Below are 23,361 nucleotides of genomic sequence, written 5' to 3' on the forward strand. Positions count from 1 at the left end.
GAAAAGTGAGTGGCAAATCCCCGGTATTCATACAATGAATGGAGAGATGGATGGATGGATATTGGCTGTCTGGATAGAGAGATGGAAGGGAGGGTAAAACAGGGAGGGAAGGAAGAAAAGAGGGTGGGAAGAGAAGATCATTCTTTTTCCTTTGTAATAATTTCAGTAAATTACGCCCAGTCTATGACTCTTGTTTGGAAGAACTGCAAACTAAATATGATCTATGTATGCAAAGCTTACAAATTTATTAGTGGCTTGTGCAGTAACTTTTCTTTTAATGTTTCTGTCGCAACTTGCAACAAATTAATAAAAGCTTCATTTTTATACAAATAGTTTTATTACAAATTTGAACTTTTAAGAAATACACATTTAAAGAAATTACATAAAAGGCCTTAGTAGTCTTAAAAACGTTTTGGAGACTTTCAGTGAAATGTTGTTTCAGGCATAGTGGTCCGATTCTGCTCTCCTGCAATCCATCCATTCCCCTGCTGAAGTCTGAACACAGCTCATGAAAAACCAAGAAAGCCACCTGAATGTGCTTATATGTAAAAATACTGATATTTTGATTCAACAGAGCTGTTTTCACACCAGGCTGCAGAATGAGGAATACTAATAAAATGAAGGCCTTTTAAAGTTGTTGCTTTTGAAGTCAAGTCATTCAGTTTGTGATTAGTGTTTAAAACCCTGAATATATTTAATACAGAATAAAAACAATAAGCTCAAAGTACATGTTTCAGTATAATAGACACCATATTCATGAACCTGGGTTTGGTTTTGGCAATACATAATTTTTGGTTTGGAGGCGAACAATGAAAATTGGTGTTTCACATTCAATACCCTGGTGTTTAAAATTCCGTGTTTAAGAACACAGTCTTTTAAAGTAAGAAACTATGTAAGCTTTATTTTAACAGTGGAACTGAAACTAAAAACTTGACCTGCCTAACTGCTGACATCTATATAAATTACTAAAAAATATATATATATATTTAATTTCTGCCTATTTTGGACCATTTTTATTCCACAGGATATTTATGATTTCTGCAAAAGCAGCTGCGTAGTACCACACATAGCAGAAATATCTAAATTTATATTTGGGGATTGGAAGATACGGCTGCTGAGCCTGTAATTCCATTTGGAGGTTCAAAACACCATTTCACATGACTATTATTTGTACAGACCAAGGGACCTGAATTTTGAAAACAGCTAGACAGTGACATAAACAAACATTTCATCTGGGGGTGAAAAAATGAATCTATTATCATACAAGAATGAAAGAAAACGGGCGTTCAAACAGTATGGAAGGCCCCGCAAACCTCCTAGCACCCTTTGGTTTTCTGATGGAGTTCTCATTTTACACATCAGTGCACTGGACTGTAGAGCAGACTTATATTTTTATTTTGTCAAAAGTGCCATTTTGTATGTCAAGACTGACAGCTTATTGATGTCTCTGTTTCTCCTTCAGCAAGTAGAGGCCAATGAAGCAGGGCGTGTTAGTTAATGCAGATTCCTATAAGGCACTTTACGGTTTTCATACTGGAAGTGAGGTACACAGGATATACTTTTAGGGTTCGTTGCTGTTAAAAAAAAAAGAGGAAGGGGAAAAGGAGGGAGTAGCACCATGTTGTGACATTAGCTGAGAGCTGAGCTTCATTATGTTCTTCTCATACAGACTTGACAGCGACTGACATGCGTGCGCAGCTCCCCAGCCTTCAAGGTGGATGGCGTGGGCTTCCTAAAATGCAGCAAACAATCAGCCATCACTTCACTGCTTATCAAACAGGCAAGCAAGTCTCTCTGCCTTCTCACCTGCTCAGAGGTCTCTAAGGAATCAGATGGGGATGGGCTCCAGCACCATGACAAACAGCCACCATTATTCAGCCTGATTCTAAGAGGGCACCATGCTGGGGGCATCATGTGGCCTTCAGAACACATGGAGCAATGCAAGTTATCACATGCATCCTCCACGCCCGGCCCTGAAGTCAGTACGTTCCCAGGAGCACGCAAAGAGTGAAGGCACAGCTAAAGTCACCCCACATCTGTTTGGCTCCAAAGTCGCAACCACTCGCCATCACACTGCCCTGCCTCCCTGAACTATAGCTAAACTTTGTCTTCTCAATCAGATTATAAACTTCTCCAAGAGAAGAAGCTATTGCTCTCCTCTGCAATACTTCACACATACTAATATTTATAGAATCATGTAATGAGCAACAAATCTGGAAAAATTAACTAGACTTTGAAATCTTTCATAATTTTTGAAGGATTTATATGCAGGTGACCTGACTGAAGGCCAAACAGAGGGGAAGACATCTAATGCTCCAAATACTACCCTGATCCTAGAAAGTTACCTTATTTTGACTACTGGAAAGGTAAAGACTGAACTAAAATTGAGAGATAATCAAATTCTATTAAAATCAAAGGAGTCATATAATAAGAGTACTTCGACCTGAAATTAAGGCTGCTTATTTTTATCAGCTTTCGGTGAAAATCATAGTGCCCCCAAATTAATTATTTAACTTAATGGGATATTACCTAATTTTGCTAAGAAAGCATTTTAGTTCATTGTACCAGGATACCAGTTCAAAAATACCTGCCTTTTACCTATCTACCCTATAACACAGCTCCAGGAGCTGATACATACATTAAGTGGCCATTTCAATAGCCAATGGTTAAAACTGATGTCAAGTTTCCAGTCGCCTGAGAAGTCTCATGTAAACTACTAATTAGGCACCTGGTAATTTTTTGATGCTTTAAAGAATTGAGTGGCAAATGTGTTGTTTCAGCTTTTATGGTCTAAGCTACAAAGAGATGGGGTCACAGCAAAGTTCCACAAAATTCTCTCCAAAAGAGTAAAGAAAGGGGTGAGAAGCGCTTATTTGGGGAATGAATAGTAAGTAGTTGTTCAGGCTTCATAGGCCTGCTACATCTGCTACAGCAGGGGCTGCACCCACTATATGTTCCTGTCCATCAGGGACCAGGATGGGCTCCAAATGAACTTCAACAAGGTCAGCAGCCTCTTGGGACAGTCATTTGAAAGGTGAAATATTGGAAATGGAAAAGAAAGGAAAGAAAAGTCTTCCCTTTCAATATCAGATGCATTTGTTCTGAGATTTATTTGCACATGACTAAAAAACAAAGTTGTGTGGAGTCACTCAGAACTCACACACGACACATTAAATTCAGCCTTCTAAATGCAATGAAAATGAATGTGGCTCATTTTCCTCTCTCACTGAGTGTTATAGATATGATATTTTAAATGCTGTTTGAAGATTTTAAATGCTTGAATTACATTTTAGTGGATTCACCATGAAAAATGAAAAATGATCTTTGTTCTTTCATGGTTCTTCGGTCAATGAAATAATTCAGCCCGTCACCTGAGCTCTGCCTTTGAAAATTGTCTCAGTTATCTGCCCATGTAGGACAGAATCCAATATTCATTTCTACATGTGGAAGAAGCATTCCTAATTATTACTTTATAACCATCTTTGAGACTTTGCACCAGAAGGTATATGGCTCACGGACGATTAAAAAAAAATAAAGGCCACAACAGGGGTGAGGGTCTATGAGAGAGGGTCATTTGACTTACTTGAACATCTCGCTTCTCTCTATAGTGGCAAGCCAAAAGCTGTAAGCGTTTGCATAGTAATTACAAGTCCCACGGCCGTGGCACTCGATGAATGGCGCACTTCTGAACTCTTCCAGACAGGACCCCGGGGATGCGAGGGCTTGGCCAGAACCTTCCGCCCCAGCGCTGGTGTGCTGCGGAACAAAGGCACCACGTGTCAGCAATTCTCACCCACAGACAGGAGGGGGTGGCACTGTTTCCAGGGAGGAGCCAGAGTGCTCCTTCCAGAGAGCCAGCGCTCTGCCTCAGGCAGTCACCAGGGAACACACTCCTGCCCACACTGCTCATAGCCTGCAAGCTGGTTCCTGCTCCACCCACAGGGCAGGGCACCACCCCATGCAGCACCGCCAATCAGTTCACCACTCCTCCTGAAATAGAAGGCGACCAGTCCAGCTTTGTTAGAATTTAACAAAATGCTGTTCTTGCTACGTCTTATTTTTGAAACACTGAAACGTCTTCTAACTTGGAACGTGAGACAGCCAAAATGTGCAAATGATGCTGTAACCAACTGATGTGAAATCAGACTTTCTAAATGAAATTATACCGGATAATCAAAATCCTATATTTGCTACATTAGATGCTATATGTTCTTTTATAAGGTAAAGAAAAATCATCCATTCATTTTAAAAGAGGAAATTTAACAAGAGAACAAGAAAAATGAATAACTACTACTGTAACTGTTAAATTGTAATTTGGTCTAATGGCCTACAATGGTGATGTGGAAAGTATTTGTACATAGTCATTTACTGGGAGTTATTCTAGTATAACCCGATTTACAAGTTCAGGGCTTTCATATGTTTAATCGATACTTTAAATTGAAGCAATAAAATAAAATAAGAAACTACAATGGGACCTAAAACAGGTACTATATTTCCTGTTTTAGTTGGTTTTCCAAGGGGAAGGGAACATCCACGGAAGCTGGGTGATGGGAGGGCAATCTCAGCCCACGAGAAGGGTGTGGATACTCACGCTCCGGGACATGTGTGGACGTGGCACCGTACTGTCAGCCAAAATTCCGCTGCTCTCTTCCTGACTCAAGCTTCTGCTTTCAGGCTTGCGTGTGTTTTAGAAATGTGTACCTCCCACAAGCACATCCCTCTTCTCTTCTACCTGGCTCTAGCAGGGGTCATCATGTCCTTCTACTACCTAGTCCCAGAGCAGCCACTCCCAAGGCAACAGGAGGACTCTCTCTGGGTACTGGAACCACTATGTGCCCAGTGGAGCAGGCCAGGCTCCTGGGGATTCAATGGGAGACAGGCCTAAGCAGCATGATCCATAGAACTGAGAGGGTGGCAGCATTGGAGAGAGGAGGTAGGGGTGACAGTGGGTGGCTCCTCCAGGGAAATACAGAGTTTTTCAAAACACTTACCATCACAAAGGAATAGCCAATCCAAAGTGAGGACCACCCATTGGGGCATGGTGGGATCTGAATCGTCTGGCTGTGCACCGCCATCACCATGGCTGGTGCCTCACACACCGCACACCTGGAAGGTACCAGAGCAAAGATACTTAGCACAGGATGAAGCCTTTACTTATTCATTCCTTTTCCATTATTTACAGCCAATCTCTTCTCTCAATTTTTCTGATTCAATTACATGTTTATCAAATGGATAACGTACCCAATTCTTTCACTCCAAGGCTCAGGGCCTTCTTGTTGGTTTCATAAGCCTGTCTCTATATTAAAATATTAAATTCAAAAATACATCTAACTCATGTGACTGAACTATCTGTTTTGTTGAAGGAAGAAAATGGGAGCCTAAGTTGTAACAGTGGCCTTCTCCCAGAGGGCTGAGGTTATAGTAACTTCTGTTTTCTCTTTCGTGTTTTCCAAGTTTTCAACAATGAGCATGTATTTCAGCGAACACAATTAATGCTTGGTGAAATCCAAGTGCTACCACTTCCACAATGCAACAATTTGTTTTAAGCTAGGAATCATCTAAGCTACAAGAAACACAGTTAGTGACTTAGAATAGCCACGACAAATAATACACCTGAGGCTAGATATCTACATGAGCCTCCTTCAGGAGACCTGTTCCAGACCTGGAGCCAACAGAATAATGACAAGCCCCTGCCCTGGGACAAGGCTGTCATCGGGACCACTGAAGCTACAGTAAATCCCAAAGAACCTTCCCCAGGAAAGACACTTCCCAAGCTAGGCTGCTTCACACACAGCCACCCAGGAATAAATTAAAACAACCCACAATGTTCTGACTCAGATCCTCTCAACTAAGGGAACCCTTTGATGGTGAGATAATGTTTCATAGAAAAAAAAAATTAAACACCAGCAGGAAATTAATTATATTCAAGTCACAAAATGAACAGAGTGTTAACAACGCTGATAAATGACTATAAATGGTGTTAATAATTACACCTAGTTATGCTGGAACATTTGCATGAAAATGGATGAGGAGTGGGAAGAGGGCCTAAATTAGTCATTCGATTTTCCATGGACTTGGGGGTGTGTGTGTGGTGTGTGCAATTTTCTATTTTTTTTCACACAAACGCAGATGAATTAAAAGGCTCAGTTAAGCGAGTTACTGAAATTGGCCTTATACACCATCTGCCAGACACAGAAACCAGAAATAGAGCATGAAGGAAAGCTCACCCCCACCCCCGCCAACCCCAGCTAGGAGGACTCAAGTGGCTGTACAGAAGGTGGTCCTGACCACGTCAGATGGCTGATTAGGAAACAGAACCACAGAGTTAATTTTATGGTCCCTTAAAATTCATAGTCTAATTCCCCATATAATTTATGAAGAAACTAAGGTTACAGTTAGTAATGTCAAAGCCAGAACTAGAACTCAGTTCTTTCTATACAATAATTAAAGTTAGTAGTTTTATGATGATTCTCGCCTTCAGAAAGCTAGAAGCCCTCAGAAGAAACATGTAAGTCCTGAGAAGCCACTGAAAACCCGAGTTAAGTAACCAGGGACACCTGCTTCTGAAGAGGCCAGGAGAAATGGGCAACGTTATTACAGAAGGGAAATGTGAGGAATATGTGGCTTAAGGAGCAGCAGGCTTAAAGGATGTGACTTGTAGGGTCCTTTCATACTGAGTTTCTATGGGTCAGTTAACAGAAAGATGTAAAAAGCCTGAAATGTACAGTACTGGGACATTTAAACAACTCATGCTTATAGCACCAGGGGTTTCTTACTGAAATTATTGGGTCCATGGAGAAAAGCAAATCTCCAAAGACCTGTTTTTGGAAAATTCCAAATGTATGCCAGAGCCCCTGTGCTCTCCACCAAATCAAGGTCAAATGTCAATTTTATCAAGACGGTAAATAGAAAACAAAAATGAAAAATTATTTTCTACCTGTTGTCCAAGGGAGGCTAAACAAAAACACAAAGGCAGTTAGTTTTCCTTCTCACACATTTAGCATGGTTCTGAGCAAGAAAAGTCTCAAAACATAACAATCAACAGGCCCTTGCTGACATTTGTAAAGTACTGTCTGTGTCTTGAAAAGTACCACTCTGGAAGGGTAATGCATGATTTTTTCCCACTGAAGACTCATAAAATAAGTTTTCTTATAGCTGAAAACAAATCAGAGAAAGTTGTCTGGAGATATAGTAAAGCAAAGCAATCAAAAACCTATGACTTTCATATTTATTAGGCATCTTCCAGCCTTTCTGTTCCAGGGTCCTAATTGGTACAGTTCTCTTCATAAGACTGTGATCTGCCAGGCCTGGCCTCCCCACATGCTGAAGCCATAGACATCATAACTGGGCAGCCTGCCCCCAAACAGGCAGTGATCACTGGCTCATGGCCACATACCGCTGGACCCACCAGGAGCTTCTGGGGCTGGCTCCGAGCACTCACTTCCCGTTCCCTCCCCCTCTGACTGCAGGACACTTCTTAGCCAACATGCTACATCTTTCTTCATATTCAACAGCCGACTCTCACTGTCCTAGGGCAAACTTGTCCTGTCTTGTTATTCTTTTCATCCTTTATTATCTTAGTGTATAAAAGTAAAATTATAGAATAGCTTATTACTCAAATAAATGTATTCAGTTGCCACTTTTCTATTACTTCTGAGTAAAGCTAAGGAATCAACATTCAATTCAAAGGTAAGAAGCAAAGATAAGACAATCTTGTATTGTTCAGTCATAATAATTTCAATTTCCCATTTTATTTCTTCCCAGGCTGACTCTTGGGGACCTGAAAACATATTTCAGATGTTAATTAGTGTGGAAAGCACCTAATCTGGAAAGTCGCTCAGTCAAATGAATGCATTTGCAGTGAATACAATATCACCCAAGACAGTAAAAGTTGGTGGAGGTGGGGAATATGAGAAAAATTTGAATACATATCCTTTTTGATGTATATAATAAGTTTGTATAATTTTTTTATGTAAAAAGCACAGACATACAGTATATCTGTGGTATTACCATTTCATGGGGACCACCTCACACCCATATTGGAGTTCCCGCATTAAGTGCCACTGAACTGTCCACTTAAAAAGTTATGATAAGCCCTGGCTGCTGTGGCTCAGTGGATTGAGCATTGGCCTGCAAGCCAAGTGTCGCTGGTTGCACATTAGGTCCCCAGTTGGGGACACAAGTGAGAGGCAACCACACAGTGATGTTTCTCTCCCTCTCTTTCTCCTTTTCCCTCTCTCTAAAAATAAAATAAACAAACAAATAAATAAATAAATTATTTTTAAAAAAAAGTTATGATAAATTCCATATTTATGGTATTTTGCTACAATTAAAAATAATTAATTATTTTTAATTCCATGGGAGTGGAGACAATTCAGAAAAAATAAAATGCCCTGAATGGCTCCTTAGAAGGATTATGTAAGGAAAACAAAATTGAAAACACTATTCTAATGCTTGCTGAGAACTCCAGTGGCACTGCTTTGCTCATAGGAAGAAGGACAACCACCGCAGTGAGTCACATGAAATATGAATTCTGTTCCAAAGTTGGGCATTATCTCACTATGATTTTGCACTATAATTTTTAGAGGATAACTTTTATATAAAATAATTTTTATGGCTGATTTCTACTACAAAACTCAACTACCATAATTAATAAGCTGAATGGCAATCGACTGAATGTTATGAGGGGAAATTAAAAAAGAAAAAAACTGTCTAGACTACAAGCAATTTTTCTTCTTCAATTATACAAATGTTCCACTCACCTGCTAATAAATGGTCTAATATTGTCCCCAGAGATGGGAGCCATAGACATTGGCATGGGCTCTGGAGTGGACAACCAGTAGGAATAATCATTTCGGGAGGCGAAATTGCAGACGTTGTTGATATTGCAGAACAGGAAGGGCATGGTACTGAACTTGCGCAGGCAGCTTCCAGCCGTGCCTGGAGGTGCAGGGAGAGATGACAAAGGGAAGCATTTGCTTTCTAATTCAGTCTGCCACTGTGTAAAATGGATTTAAGCTGGCTAATAATGAAAGACATATATTCAACCTAACCATTAAAAAGGGAATAATTTTTTAAAATTATAAATAGAAGAAGTAAATATACTAAACAGATAAGTATGACTATAAATGAGCATTCAATTAAATTTAAAGTAATCAAGACAAAAGAATTATGTAGAACATTATGACTGGATTCTAGAAGGTATTTAACATGGGATTCCTTGTACAATGAATAGGAACACAGTGGACAGTGTCTTTAATGATAGTTTTGCCAAAAATGTAGAGATACTCTTTATATAGCCACTTGTGGTTTGCAAACTCAGAAAAGTTAGAGATGTCTAACCTTCAAACATAATCTAGCTATCTGGTGGAGGACGGATAGCTGAAGAGGACAAAGAAAATGACAACAGACATGAGCTTTCTACTGATGTAAACTAATAGAAGGGACACACCTTAGAACATGCAGAAAAAAATTTGGACAGAATAATATGGAACATTGTTTTTAAAGAGCCACAGTAAACCTGCTCTATTTTAAAAATATCAGTGCAAACTTTCAAGTGTGTATTTCAGAAATCTTGATCCTACTTGGTATTTTGAAGAAGAGACCAAAAGCTTTATTCACTTAAACATTTTCAAAGGTTCAGCCTTTACATTTTCTTGGCTTCCCATTAGTAATACAGTGGCTGTTAAATTGATGGCTTATTTGGCAAGGATGGAGGAAAATAGGGCTAAGCCCACTTTTCATTGACTAGCTCTTTATGGCACTCTGAAATATAGGACCAGAGCTGAAAACAGCACTACCCCACTGAGTCACTTCAAAAATCTAATCAAATTCATGCATTTGTAACAATCAACTCATACATTTGTAAATGTCTCACCTAAATCCTGTCCGTGGGCCCGTTCATTGCCTTGCACATAGAGCAAAGAGTACCCATTGTAAAGAATTTTGGTCCCAGGAGGACACTGTGGATCATCTATTGTTTGACTGTGCCTGGTCACAAGGAAGCCGTGATCAACAGATGGGGTTCCTGGAGGACCCATCGATCCTGGCAACCCATCAGGGCCTGGAGGTCCTGGATACCCTCTTGGACCTGGAAGATAGAAGAGATATTGGTTTCCTTTGTCAAGTCAAGTTCCTCTGACAGGCTTCAAACAAGACCAGTCAAATACAACAATCCACATTCTTCTTGCTGTCTTAGCTTGTTCTTTTAACATACCACCTTGAGATGTTTTACATGCAAAGCAGATGCTCAAAAAATTTAGTCCAATGACTAAATGAAATATGTCAAAAGGAATATATGAATAAATGGAATAAATGACATGACTCCATACATGTAATGCATATAGTAGTTTGGGGCTCCTCTAAGAAAGAATTATTATAGAATTATTAAAACAACCTCCTTTTAAAGTGGCTTCCCTTCCATGTCAGTCCAAAGCCTGTGCATGGAAATAGGGCATAAGAAAGCTCCCATGCAGTGGATCCTTTCATCCCCTGGGGTAACTATGCTGCCTGTGAAACTATTCACACAACTTCTGCTGGGCTGTGCTCTTTGTTCAGTTACTCAATGCCCTGAGCCTTTAGCATCTGAGTCATTATGGTATATTTGAGTTCCTGCTTCCTAGGAAAGAGGACCAACTTGATCCCATGGCAGACAGTAGCCTTTTGGCCAACACTAGCATTATCATCTACTTTCCCCAGTTCCTTGCTGAAATAGAATTTCTGTAGCTTCAGCCTATTTCCCTCATAGAAACCAGACTGGACCATCACTAATGGCCTTCTTTCAACAACATCTGGAAAACACTGTGCTTTGATCAATGTCTTTCTCCCTACACAGAAAAGGTGATGACAACCATTTAGCTCTTCTATAGGAACCAATTTCTTCTAAGAAATGGACTTTTTTGGCAATCTTTCAAATAACACTTTTCAAGTCCATTTTGCAGGTTTCCGCATGCCTGGGCCTACTGCTTCTAACCAAAAGATACAGATAATGGGTAATAAATAAGGTTGGGAAGCCACAGCAAACCTACCAGGAGGTCCAAAGGGTCCTGGCTCTCCTTTCTGGCCAGGAGCACCATCAAACCCAGGAATACCTGGTGGTCCAGGTATGCCCACTGATCCTGTCACACCTAAAGGAAGAGAAAAAGAATTTGTGATCTGGTCCTAGGGAGCAGTAGGCTGTTATTTTTTTCTTTCCTTTTGAAATGCCCTCTTTAGCCTTCTGGAAAAGAAGAGTAAGGCCTTTGACTACAGATGAAAGTTTTCCCAGAAAAGCATGATTGCTTCCTGCAAAGCCCTGTAAACATTTCTCTGAGACAACTGCCAAATTGACATTAGAAGGGGTGTGCATTTCATCTTTGCATTCAGAGTTCTCCCTAGTCTCCTGCTGTTATTGTTTGGCAGACTGCTTTGGAAAAGGAAGGCTATATTGGGGGAGAGGAAAGATATTTGACACATTTTCATTTTCTCTTGTGTGTCCGTGTTGGCCATATTCCAGTGTCTCAATTAATTTTTATGCAACAGATACACTGACAATGAATAATTTTCTTTTCATGTGTACAGTTTAATCTTAGGTAGTTTAAACTTAAATTTTCCTGTAGTCTACCTTCCAATTCTAAATATTTTAATTCTCCTTTATTTTTCACCCATCCTTTACCAATAGCTCTTTTATTAAAAAAAAAAAAAAAAAATATATATATATATATATATATATATATTTACTTTTAGAGAGAGCAAAAGGGAGGGAGAAAAAGAGGGAGAGAAACATCAATGTCTGGTTGCCTCTTGCCCGCCCCCAACTGGGGCCCTGGCCCACAACCTAGGCATATACCCTGACTGCGGCCCTTTGGTTCACAGCTGGCATCTCAATCCACTGAGCCAAACCAGCCAGGGCCAATAGATCTTGAAATAGGAAGGATTTAGCCCAAATAAGCAGAAAGATTCTAGGTTAGGATGTCTGTGAACAATAGAAATTAGCACAAGTCTTTGCCAGTTGGGTAGAGCTTCTGGACCAACTGCCAAGAGCACCAATTCTTACTGTTTAGATTGCTGCTTCTTGCCACCCCTTATCTCCTAGCAGGGAAAGATGATGTGGTTCCTTTCACCCATGTTTTTCTAAGTGAACATATATATGTTTAGGTTGCATGTTCCTGTAGCTATTCCTGTATTTTGGTCTGGTTTTTGTAGGTCCACTCAAAAACTTAATTTGGTTTTGATATACATTAAAGAAAGGTAAGAAAATCATATTCACATAGATGTTTATGTAGCCATTACCCAGAGACTCTGATTTTAGACATAGGTGAAGAGGAAATCACACCCCTTTTCCTCATGACCCCCTATTCGTCCCCTGTACAGCCCAGTTATTCTTACCTTGCTGTCCTTTGGGGCCCGGAGGTCCCTGAATCCCTTTCATACCAGCAGCACCCTCAGGACCTGGGAGCCCTGGCTCTCCTTTGACGATATGATAAGGACCCGGGGGTCCAGGGGGACCTGGAAGACCTGTGGGAATCAGGGAGGCCATTGATCAATTTCATGTCAACATACAGGGCCAGAAATAGCTTCAGAAGAAGAGTCCAACATGAAACCCAATGCAAATAGAATGTTTCTCAGATGGAAAATCATTATCTAAAACACAAGTAATTACAGCCCCCTAAGTCATAGATGTATCTGCACACCTTTATTATTTTACTTAAAACCCTGAGTCCTCGAGACTAGAACAGACATTGGGGTCATCATGCAAACTGCCCACTCAATTCTGGACTCCCTGATGATCACCACCAGCCTTCACATGAACACTGACCATAAGGGAAGCTCGTTCTCTCCCAGGTGTCTCTCTTGTGATTTGGATAGCTCCCACATTTGCAATTAGAAAATTTATTCCTCATACTTATCCAAAGTATGCCTCACTGTACATTATAACCACTGGTCTTAATTTTTAATGATGAATAAACATAATCCTTCTCCTGTATGACAGGTCTTGAAATATGTGCAATAACATAGAGTTTGCAGAGGATCCTGAGGTCTGCCTCAACATTCCCTCTTTAGCCAAACATCCCTACTTCTCTCACTCCTTCCACACACATTTCCCCATTTCTTTTCTTTCCTAACATGCCACTTCCCACTGCATTCCAGTTTCTCATTCTCTCCCTTGAAACATGGTTTAAAAAATGAAACACAGCTCTACAATAAGGTCTGTCCAGCAGAGACTACAATGGGATGCATGCTGTACTCAAACTACTTCTAAAATTATCCTGTGTTTTTTGGAGCCACTGCTCACTGTCAACTGCTAGTGATGGGAAGACCACGAAAACCATTTCCTATGATGAACTCCTTGCTGTCCAACCAGAATTTATTCAGCCTATTTGTGCAAGATAGATGTTATTCCTATTACAATTTTAAGTTATTGATTTCCAGTATACCATCAGAGCCTGTGAAATTTTGTGAATCTTGAGTCTGTCATACCTTGTCCACTCCATTGACCTCAGTCATAGATTTAACAAACTTACTTACAAGGTAAGTTACTGGTAAAAATATCTATGAGATTACCCAATCCTGAGAAACTACCAAAGAATTTGATTGATTAACCATTTTCTAACGATCTTTGAGTTTTTCACATAGGTAAAACAAAACAGCCTAATTCTGCAAGTTCAACGGCTTTCATATTCCCTCAAATCTGTAAGGCACCTTCCAATACAGCACATTTTCATACCTTTAGTTCCAGGGAAACCTTGGTCTCCTGGATCTCCTTTAACTCCCTGAAGGCCAGGTAGACCTTTTGGACCTAAAAGAAAGCAGAACATTATCTTTGTATAGAATTCCAAAGATATGCAAGTATGTGTGTGTGCATACACACATGCGTACATGTGTGTGCCTTGTGCATGCATGTACACTGCCTGCATACACATATACACACTCACAGTGAAAACTTCCCAATTTAAGCTTGTAGAAGAAAAGAACAGGATTTGGAGACTTACGGCCAAGATGAAGGCGTAGACAGACACGCTGCGTCTCCCTCCACAACTAAGAAGGAATACAACTACCTCAAAACTAGAAACAATCAGAAGTTCCAGAAAATCAAACTGCATGGAAGTCCAGCAAAACAAAGATATAAAGAAGAAATACTCGTCCAGACAGGGAGGAGGGGTGGAGCCAGTGCAGAGAGGACTCAGTGTGGTGGTGGCAGCAGCAGCATGCCAGCAGAAAGCACAGTCACACATTTTTAAAAGTCAGGAGGGACACCTCGGAAGCATTCCCAGCTCCTCACCAGACCTCACAGCTCATGGTCCCAGCAACGGGTTAAGTTGGGCCTCATTGCTTCTGACTGTACAGACCAGTGGGGGTTGGAGTGCAGGCAAAAACTGCCGGTCTTCCAGCAAAGTCTGCTAGTTTAAAGGGCCCCCACAGTCTTTAAATGTCCGCAGACCCACCTACTCTGGGAACGACGGCCAGGGCAGCAGCAAGAGGGGTGCCAGTCTGGTGCGGAAGTGGGAGAGGTGCCTGGAAAAGGGGCGAGTGCTGGGCAGGTGGCATTGTTCCCTCTTGGACCCCTCCCCCACATACAGCGCCACAACGTGGTGAAACAGATGGCCCTGTACTGATGAATCCTAAGGCTCCACCCCTTACAAAGTAACAGGAGCGACAGCTCTACCTGGGATGTGGAGGCAAACAAGCAGAGGAGCCTGTCAGAATGAGGAGACAGGGAAGTATGGCCCAAAAGGGGAAACAGATCAAGGTTCCAGTGGGATAACTAAGCGACCAGGAGATAGCCAACCTTACAGATGAAGAGATAGACAACCTAACAGAGGAAGAATTCAAAACACTGGTGATAAAGATGCTCACAGGCTTAACAGATATGCTGGAATATGGCAAATGCATAAGAGAAAAAGTGAAGGCTATGGTAAGTGAAATGAAGGAAAATCCACACAAAACCAATGGTGAAGGGAAGGAAACCAGGATTCAAATCAATGATTTGGAACATAAGAAAGAAAAAGCCGGAAAGTCAGAAGTAGAAAACAGTCAACCAGTGCAGAATGAGGAAGCAAGAATTGAAAAAATGAGGAAAACTTCCTAAACTTTGCGAAGGACATGGACATACAGGTCCAGGAAGCACAGAGAGTCCCGGGTGAGCTGGATCCAGAGGGGGCCACACTAGGACACACCATGACTGAGATGCCAAAGGTGAAAGATAGAGAGTCCTGGGGGCAGCAAGAGAGAGGCAGAGAGTTGCTTACAGGGGGTTGCCTATAGGACTATCAGCTGATTTCTCAGAGGACACTTTGCAGGCAGGAAGGGACTCCCAATAAGTATTCAATGTGATGAAAGGCAACCTGTAACCAGGATAACTGCATCCAGCAAAGCTATCATTTGGAATGGAAGGGCAGATGAAGTACTTCCCAAACAAGGTGAAGTAAAAAAGTTCATCATCACCAAGTCATTATTATGTGAAATGTCAAAAGGAGTTACTTAAGAAAAAGAAGATCAAAACTATGAACACTAAAATGACAACAAACTCACAACTATCAACAACTGAATCTAAAAAATAAAAACAAAATCCAACTAAGCAAACCAGAATAGGAACAAAATCATAGGTATGGAGATTATTTGGAGGGTTATCAGCTGGGAAGGGGAAGGGGAGAAATGGGGAAATGGTTTAGGGACTGAGAAGCATAATCGGTTGGTACAAAATAGACAAGGGGATGTTAAGAATAACATAGGAAAGGGTGAAGCAAAGAACATATATGCATGACCCACGGACATGAACTAAGGGGGGGTGGGATTGCTGGAGGGCTACTGGGCAGAGGGGAGCAAAGGGGGAACTACTGTAACAACATAATCAATAAAATATACTTAAAAAAAAAAAGGAGAAAAGAACATTACTTCTGGTCAACTATGTAAACCTTTTTATGAAAGTCTTCTTTCTAGAATGTAAAAGTTACTTTTCCAAACATGTAACTAACTTTAAAGTGGTCACAATCAGTGGAAGGGCACATGATACTGTTTTTGGTCACAACATGGTCCACACATGTCCCCAAATAGACCACAAAACACCTGCAGGCTGAGAACTTGTTTTACTCACCTTTCATTCATAAATATCTGATTCAGCAGTAAAAATTGCAGTGCCTGAAAGTTTGCAGGCACCCCCTACCTCTTTGCTTAATACATTAATAAATTAATGAATGGTCAAAATCCATGTCTTCTTATTGATATGCATATAATTGAGATGTAAATAATTCACTGATTCTTTGAAGAAAAATAAAAATGTCTTTATACAGCCATTCATAGGATTATACAAACTGGGCTGCCACTCAGAAATAGCATGTTTAATTCAAAGAGAACAAGACCTTGTTATATAATTATACTGGATCTATCAATATTGAAGTGCCAGTGGTTAGGAAGCTCTGGTAACAGGTAAATGTGTCTTTAAGCAGCATCACCTTTATTGTCTTACCTTGAAAACCTGGAACTCCTGGAGGCCCCATATCACCCTTAGCACCTGTGATTCCTGGAGAGCCACCAATCCCCTGGACACACAAAGAAAACATCCGTTGGAAATCATTCATGAGATGAACAATAAGTCTCTCAAGTAACAGGTCACTGGGAAGCTGCAAAGTATCTTTACAGATGAATGGTATCTTGTAGTTTCTTGAATGATGTAAAAAGAATGACAAAACCTCTATGTGTGTCCAAACAAGGTAATTGAATCAACTTGCTTCATTTACTTTTTCCCTTCTTCTTGTCCATCCATGTGCTAAGTTCCCAGATCAGGTGCAAGTCTTCATTCTGCCATCCCCAACCCACATCACAACTCTGTGAACAGAGTTGGAGCCCCCTCAACATTTATCATGGCAACGTGTCAGTCTACTAACTCCAAACTACCTTTCTGGAAAACTGTCCTCTAAACACCCAAGCATAATGATTTTTCTTGAGAATTAGCTTCATATCGTATCTGAAAAGCGATTTTGAATACGGAAAGATAAAAAATGCTAAAGGAGAATTATTTTTTTTATAATATAGCAATATTCATATATTTTAAGAATATTGTCTCATGTTCTAGCCAACTAAGTACAGTTTTTCCTTTCTCTAGTACCTTTCTTAATATATGAAAAGATTTTATTGTTTCTTACATATACCTGTTTCTTTGCTTTACCTTATAGGTAACATAACCAAAATAATACACAGAAATGTATAGAGGTGACCCCTGAACAATGCAAGGGTTAGGGTGCTGACCCCCAGCACAGTGAAAAATTCACATATAACTTTTGATTCCCCAAAAACTAAACTACAGTATCTGTGAGTAATTGGTTCCAGGACCCCCTGCAGATGCCAAGATCTGAGTATGCTCAAGTTCCTTATATAAAATGGTGTACAGTAGAATAAAGCTTACTGTTGGCCCTCCACATCTGTGAATCCCTAACTACACATCAAAAATACTGTTTTCAATCCGTAGTTGGTTGAATCTGTGGATGCAAAAGGGACACAAGGGACTGACTATATATTTACTGAAAAAATCACATATAATCGACCTGCATCCCTTAAACATATGTTGTTCAAGAGTCAACTACATATAGGCATGTGTGTGTGTGCATATTTCTATGTTACTGAGGCTTGCTGTTTGAATCAAGTTTGTAAGTAGATTTTCAAACCCATGCATTGAACTGTTTTCAAGTAGTATAACATTTCCCTTAAATGGTTATTTTAAAACTAGATCGTAAAAAATGTTTAATAGTTGTCTACTGTGGAGCCAATAAAGATGGCTGATAACTGGCAAGAAAGAAGGAACTGAGGATTTGGGAGTGTAACATGTGTATATACACAGACACATGAGTAATATTTTGTGATCCTTTTCAAAAACAAGACCTACAACTGGACAACTTACAGGCATGCCTTGGAATCCAGGGTCTCCCTTGGGTCCTGGAGTACCAGGAGCCCCTGGCCAGCCTGGGTTTCCTCTGTCACCTTTTAATCCATCAAGCCCAGGGAGCCCTGCAGGCCCCATTGGTCCCGGAGGCCCTAATTGGAGACACAAAAGTCACACATTTGAAGTTAGAGGGTGATTTTATGTATGAGAGTCATTTACCCATGATTGTCATCACTGCCACCCAACTGTCCCAAGCTGCATATACAACACCATATCTATTGTCATTCAACTGTCCCCAACTATATACAGCAATGCTATATCAAGCTGCGTGAGACCTGAAGAGATCAAGGCAGCTCCTGGAAGGAAGAATATGATCTCCGTGGGCAGAAACTGTTGATGTACACACTGCCATCTCAGTGTGCAAACGGCCTAGGGTGCTGTGCTCAAGGATAGCTGTGCTGTAGTACAGTCGCCGTGGCTATGATGGGTGGGCCTGCCAGCATGTCACCTGGTTTAAAATAACCACCACAGGTGGCATTTGTGCTCCAGTCCTTTTCAACAATGCCCTTTCAATTACTTGACAGAAAAGACACAAGAAATGAACTGACCCAGTGTAGAGCAAAATACAAAAGCCTGGTGGTTTAAGCTGTTTCAAGTTGTAATAAATGCTGTAGACTCCTTAAATAAAAACTCAATTGAGAATGTATGTATTCAAGTCTCTTTTACACTTGTGTATACTTGTGCCTGCTGTTTCAGTCCCAGCTCTGACCCAGGTTAGACACCCTTACCTGGCAGGCCAGGTTGTCCCTGCGGGCCTCGGTCTCCTTTGGGCCCCTCCATAGGGCGGCCTGGAGCGCCAGGCAATCCTGGCTGTCCTTGTGGCCCAGGAGGACCCGTGAATCCTTGGTCTCCTTTGAATCCAGGAATTCCTGGGCTCCCAGCTAATCCTGGGAAACCCACCTCACCCTTTAAACCTAAACAATAAAAACAGATTGAGATCATGAGAAAGGCAGGGAAGAAGATAAACTCCAGTATACTGACTAGGAAACAGGGGCTTCCAGAAAGCATCAGGAAGAAAACTGGAGGTAGGTGCCCTTTGGCCTCCTTTTTATTAAACAACACTCCTACCATGGCCAGCCTAAAGAAGTAACCTTAGGATGCAAGAGCCTGGCTATCAATTTTGGCTATCGTTCTTTGTACTTGTTAAATGAAGGCATTTGAGTATATAGATTAGCCTGCAGGCAACAGCACTGCTAAAATTAAGGGCTTATTCCACCAATGGGGGAATGGATAAACAAAACACATTATATCCACACCACAGAACAACATTCAGCAAGAAAAAAAAAAAATAGAACTATTGACACAAGCAACAACACAGATGAATTGCAAACTATTCTGTGTGAAAGAAATCAGACTAAAAAGTGAAATACTGTAGGATTCCATTTATGTCAAATTCTAGAAAACGCAAGCTAATCTATGGTGCCAAAAAGCAGATCAATGGTTGGTTAGGGGCAGGAAGAGGCAGAAAGGGGGATGACAAAGCAGCACAGGAAACTTTTGGGGTGATGGGTATGCTAACTATACTGAATGTGGTGATATTTTCATGCATGTATACATATATCAAGACACTAAATGACAACTTTAAATATGTGATCATTATTGTATGTCAGTGGTAATAAAACTGTCTTAAAAGATTTCTTTTAAGCAAGAGATTTTAGGAAATAAAAACAACCCTGTATGTTTAGTTTTAAACATTACCCAGAAGTTGCCAATAAATTTAAAAATTATAGGATTATTGCAAGGTGATTAGAAAAAAATAAAAAGAAAAGGAGATAGGATCATCACCTAAAATTATCACAGAACCCTTCCCTATGACTCTCTCCCTGCTGTTGCACAAAGCAATGAATCCAAAACATGCATTGTGCAGTGGTTTGGGACAGGCCAGTAGAACACATCAGTTAGACTGTCCCAAGTCCAGTGTCTACCATCCATATCCAATTGCTTCCTTGAAGCTGTTCGCCCTGTTCTGTAGGCACCATGTGCATCATCAATGAGTTGAAAAGGAAGAACACATTTAGCAAATGTTACCTTTCTCTCCTTTGGACCCTGGAAACCCTGGGAATCCTCTTCCGGGTAGACCTGTGAGATGAGGGTGAGAAGCAATGTTCATCTTTCCTAAAACAGTTGATCTGCAGGTATAGTACAGAGCAATCCTAACTCTTTGTACCAACACCCTATAACATTTGCAGAACACAAAAATTAGTTAATTGCACCTCTGGAGTAAAATCATATTCCTATAGTTGTCCTAAGATACCCTTGAGTGGATATATATAATTTAGTACTTTTTTCTTAAATACCTTTCAGCTCAGAACCATTATGGCATTTAGCAGTAATAATCTGTACAAATGAGTACTTATTTCCTACTACTGTCTGGAGACTTACAGATTAGCTTTCTCAGATGACCATCCAACTAACAGCTGTTCTCAAGGGAGACAGGGAGAGCCAGAGACATTTGGGGAAGCAGACACTGGGGAGCCCACCAATGTGAGAAACAGGCTTTAGGGAAGATTACAGTGAGGGGATAGAGCTGTGGAGGCATTTTTTAAGAATTCTTTCTATAAGAAAATTAATGTATATAATATAAACATATGTTGTATAAACTGAAAAAATGAACTTAAAAGAAAGGCCAACACTAACAGTAATAAATGCCCCTGCAGGCTCCTCCCCAGGGACATTTTCCTCCTTCCATCCCCTTGACCGCGGGTAACCTCTTGCTACATACAAGTATGTATGCAATGTCATCCTCCAAACTTGCATCTAGCACTCTTCTCTGCCCCCCTATCAGTGACAGAAGCAGATTCAGGAAACAGCAAGTATTCCCACAACCATTTGTCTAAAGAGGGGAAAACAGCGAAGGCAGCGGTCTGGGCTTTTTAAGTGTGTCTCTTTCACTCACCACCGAGAGTGCAAGCAACTTCATGGATAAACTTCCATAAGTGTTTGTGAAATAATTAAATCACCCTTTTCCCCTTTCTCCTTTTCTCATCCAAGCCTGCTGCACTTATCCATACTAGTGTTTAAATCCAGGTCCAGTTACTGAGCACAGTCTGTATGTCTCTGGGAGATGCTTACTCCAGAGAACAGTCCCATTCTGAAAGCAAATGGCAGCTGGACATACCTGGTTCACCTTTCTCTCCCGCCGACCCTGGAATTCCATCACTGCCAGGTTCCCCTTTCTGGCCGGCGGGGCCCGTTGGGCCAGGCTGCCCAGGAAGACCTCAAAGAGAAAGGTCATGTTAGTCAGGCATGGAACCTCTCACTGCACCCTGGTCTGCGTGAAAAATGCTACATTCCCACGCATACCTGTTGTCCCCAAGTTTACACCTGACACCCCTCCACACTGCTAACAACACTGCTCTCCAATCCAAAATAATGGTGAGAGTGGAAAGTAACATCAAACTCTCCTGTCAACCCATGTAAAACTCCTTCGAGAACCAACTGGAACTAGCTATAAAACAAGTTCAGAGACTGATTCTAGTTCCTTGAAAAGGCCCTGTAAGTTCCCCTAGGCTTAGTTTGTTCATCTGAAAAGTGAAGGGCTGGGCCCAGCTGACCTCTAGTCATCTAGAGTCAACCAGCAATATCCTGGGCCCGCTGCTTGCCATTTGTGAGGGTAGCTCCCTGGAAGCTTTAATGTCCCAGATCCTTAGCCACCACCTTGGCTTATTTTCCACGAGCCCCAGTCTGTGTTCCAAAAAGCGGTCTCTACCTGGTTCTCCTTTGATGCCAGGAATGCCATCCAATCCCGGGGGGCCTCTGTCACCTTTTTCTCCAGGCAACCCAGGGCTTCCTAAAGAAAAAAACAAAATACTGTACCAGAATGCCCATGACTTTGAGTTTTTCTTTGTCATCTTTGAACCCCAAGCTCAGGGGAAGGCTCCAGCTCACATACCTGGATAGCCAACACTTCCTGGCGATCCTTTGGGGCCCGGAGACCCAGGCATGCCTGGGAGCCCAGAGCTTCCTTTTTCTCCCTTTTCTCCAGGACTTCCTGGAAAACCTGCTGTCCCTTTATCTCCCTGTAAGTAAAAATCAGGCCCATTAATTTTATATCTGTCTTTGAACATGTGTCTGTAGATGCTTTCTGAATAACCCTACACATTTTGGTGCAATAAATATTTCTAACCAAAGAATCAAAGTCCATCTCTGAAAACTGGAAAAACTGGAAACCCAGAGCAAGAGAACCAACTGTCTGTTTCTACTCTGTATGCTCCTCTTCACCCTGCCCCTCTTTTTTTTTCTCTCCGGTCACAACTTGTTGCCCTAGCCCTCAACGAGTTTCCAGATCTTTTCCTTGGGATTGGTGTCATGAATAGAAGTGGTGAGGAAAGACAACTTATAATAAATTGAGGGGAGCTCTTCTTTGTTATGATTCATTTAATGTGCTGAGATACTTCCTAAAACTTTTTCATGAAGGATTTTCTCTTAAATGGGTGGGAAGGGAGGTTTCCACGCAGGGTGCTGTTACCTTTGTTCCAGGCAGTCCCGGAATTCCAATGCCAGGTAGGCCTGCCTGCCCTTTCTCTCCTTTTGTTCCTTTCTCTCCAGGTAAACCAGGGACACCCTGTGGGCCAGGGATTCCAGGCACACCTTTTTCTCCAGGTACTCCTATAAACACAAACAACTGAAACTTAAATGTGTGATGAGCAGGTACTAAAATTAAAAATAAAAAAGCACCATGCCCTGACCGGTGTGGCTCAGTTGGTTGGGTGTCGTCCTGCAGACCAAAAGGTCACTGGTTCAATACCTGGTCAGGGCACATGCCCCTCTCTCTAAAAATAAATAAATAAAACCTAAAAAATTAAAAATTAAAAAATTAAAAAGCACTTTGACAACCAGCCAAGACTAAGGTAAAAGAACATGTATTCCCTTCATTTATTCATCTATAGGTCATCCTGGCAGAGGCCAGGCACCCAAATCTCATTAAAGACACACAGGAAAACATCTCTTCTATCTTTTAAAGACAATCACTTAATAAAAAGAGAAAGATATTAGCTGCTTAGCATATTTACTTTCACAACAACATAAGAAATGGTTTTTATGTTCTATATTCTACAATCAGTTCTCAAAATCCAACCAAATCAGAGGGGCATGAGGCAGACCATGAAGAGTACATGCGTACTTGGTTTCGTAATGTGTGTGGATAGCCAAACCTATTTACAAACAAGTGTAACCAGCAACCTAGATGTTTCCTGCCTTGACTTTCCCTTCCCTAGGCGAGTTCTGAGAAGCACTAGCACCCAGACCAATCCAAAGCCCAGAGCTCTCTGCCTTCTCTCACATGCCTCCTCTCTGGTTGGTATCATTGGAGCAAATGCTGATGGCCAAGTGTTGAGGCCAGTTGAGGAGACTGGGGCAGAGGGGGCCAAAGAATTCTGCTGAGCTAAGAACATCAAAGGGTTTTAGAGGCATTAGCTTCTTGTGCTGACAAAACTAAACAAAAACTA

General features: G+C 41.2%; 1 protein-coding gene across 1 annotated transcript in view; it reads right to left on the reverse strand.

The window, feature by feature from the left end:
• Positions 1 to 314: 314 nt before the first annotated feature.
• Positions 315 to 23,361, reverse strand: part of COL4A1 (collagen type IV alpha 1 chain) — a 156,288-nt gene continuing 133,241 nt past the window's right edge. The window contains exons 37-52 of the mRNA XM_090258047.1: positions 22,383 to 22,522; positions 21,807 to 21,933; positions 21,624 to 21,704; positions 21,033 to 21,131; positions 19,943 to 19,993; positions 18,643 to 18,828; positions 17,873 to 18,006; positions 16,445 to 16,517; positions 13,706 to 13,777; positions 12,367 to 12,495; positions 11,028 to 11,126; positions 9,878 to 10,090; positions 8,763 to 8,940; positions 4,992 to 5,106; positions 3,584 to 3,756; positions 315 to 1,732 (exon numbers count right to left, since the gene is read on the reverse strand). Coding sequence (XP_090114173.1) covers positions 1,651 to 1,732; positions 3,584 to 3,756; positions 4,992 to 5,106; positions 8,763 to 8,940; positions 9,878 to 10,090; positions 11,028 to 11,126; positions 12,367 to 12,495; positions 13,706 to 13,777; positions 16,445 to 16,517; positions 17,873 to 18,006; positions 18,643 to 18,828; positions 19,943 to 19,993; positions 21,033 to 21,131; positions 21,624 to 21,704; positions 21,807 to 21,933; positions 22,383 to 22,522 — 1,952 coding nt within the window. The 3' untranslated portion in view covers positions 315 to 1,650. The remainder of the gene's footprint in view (positions 1,733 to 3,583; positions 3,757 to 4,991; positions 5,107 to 8,762; positions 8,941 to 9,877; positions 10,091 to 11,027; positions 11,127 to 12,366; positions 12,496 to 13,705; positions 13,778 to 16,444; positions 16,518 to 17,872; positions 18,007 to 18,642; positions 18,829 to 19,942; positions 19,994 to 21,032; positions 21,132 to 21,623; positions 21,705 to 21,806; positions 21,934 to 22,382; positions 22,523 to 23,361) is intronic.

This window comes from Furipterus horrens, unplaced genomic scaffold, assembly GCF_987537825.1.
Source record: "Furipterus horrens unplaced genomic scaffold, mFurHor1.1.pri manual_scaffold_12, whole genome shotgun sequence".
NCBI classification, from domain to species: domain Eukaryota; kingdom Metazoa; phylum Chordata; class Mammalia; order Chiroptera; family Furipteridae; genus Furipterus; species Furipterus horrens.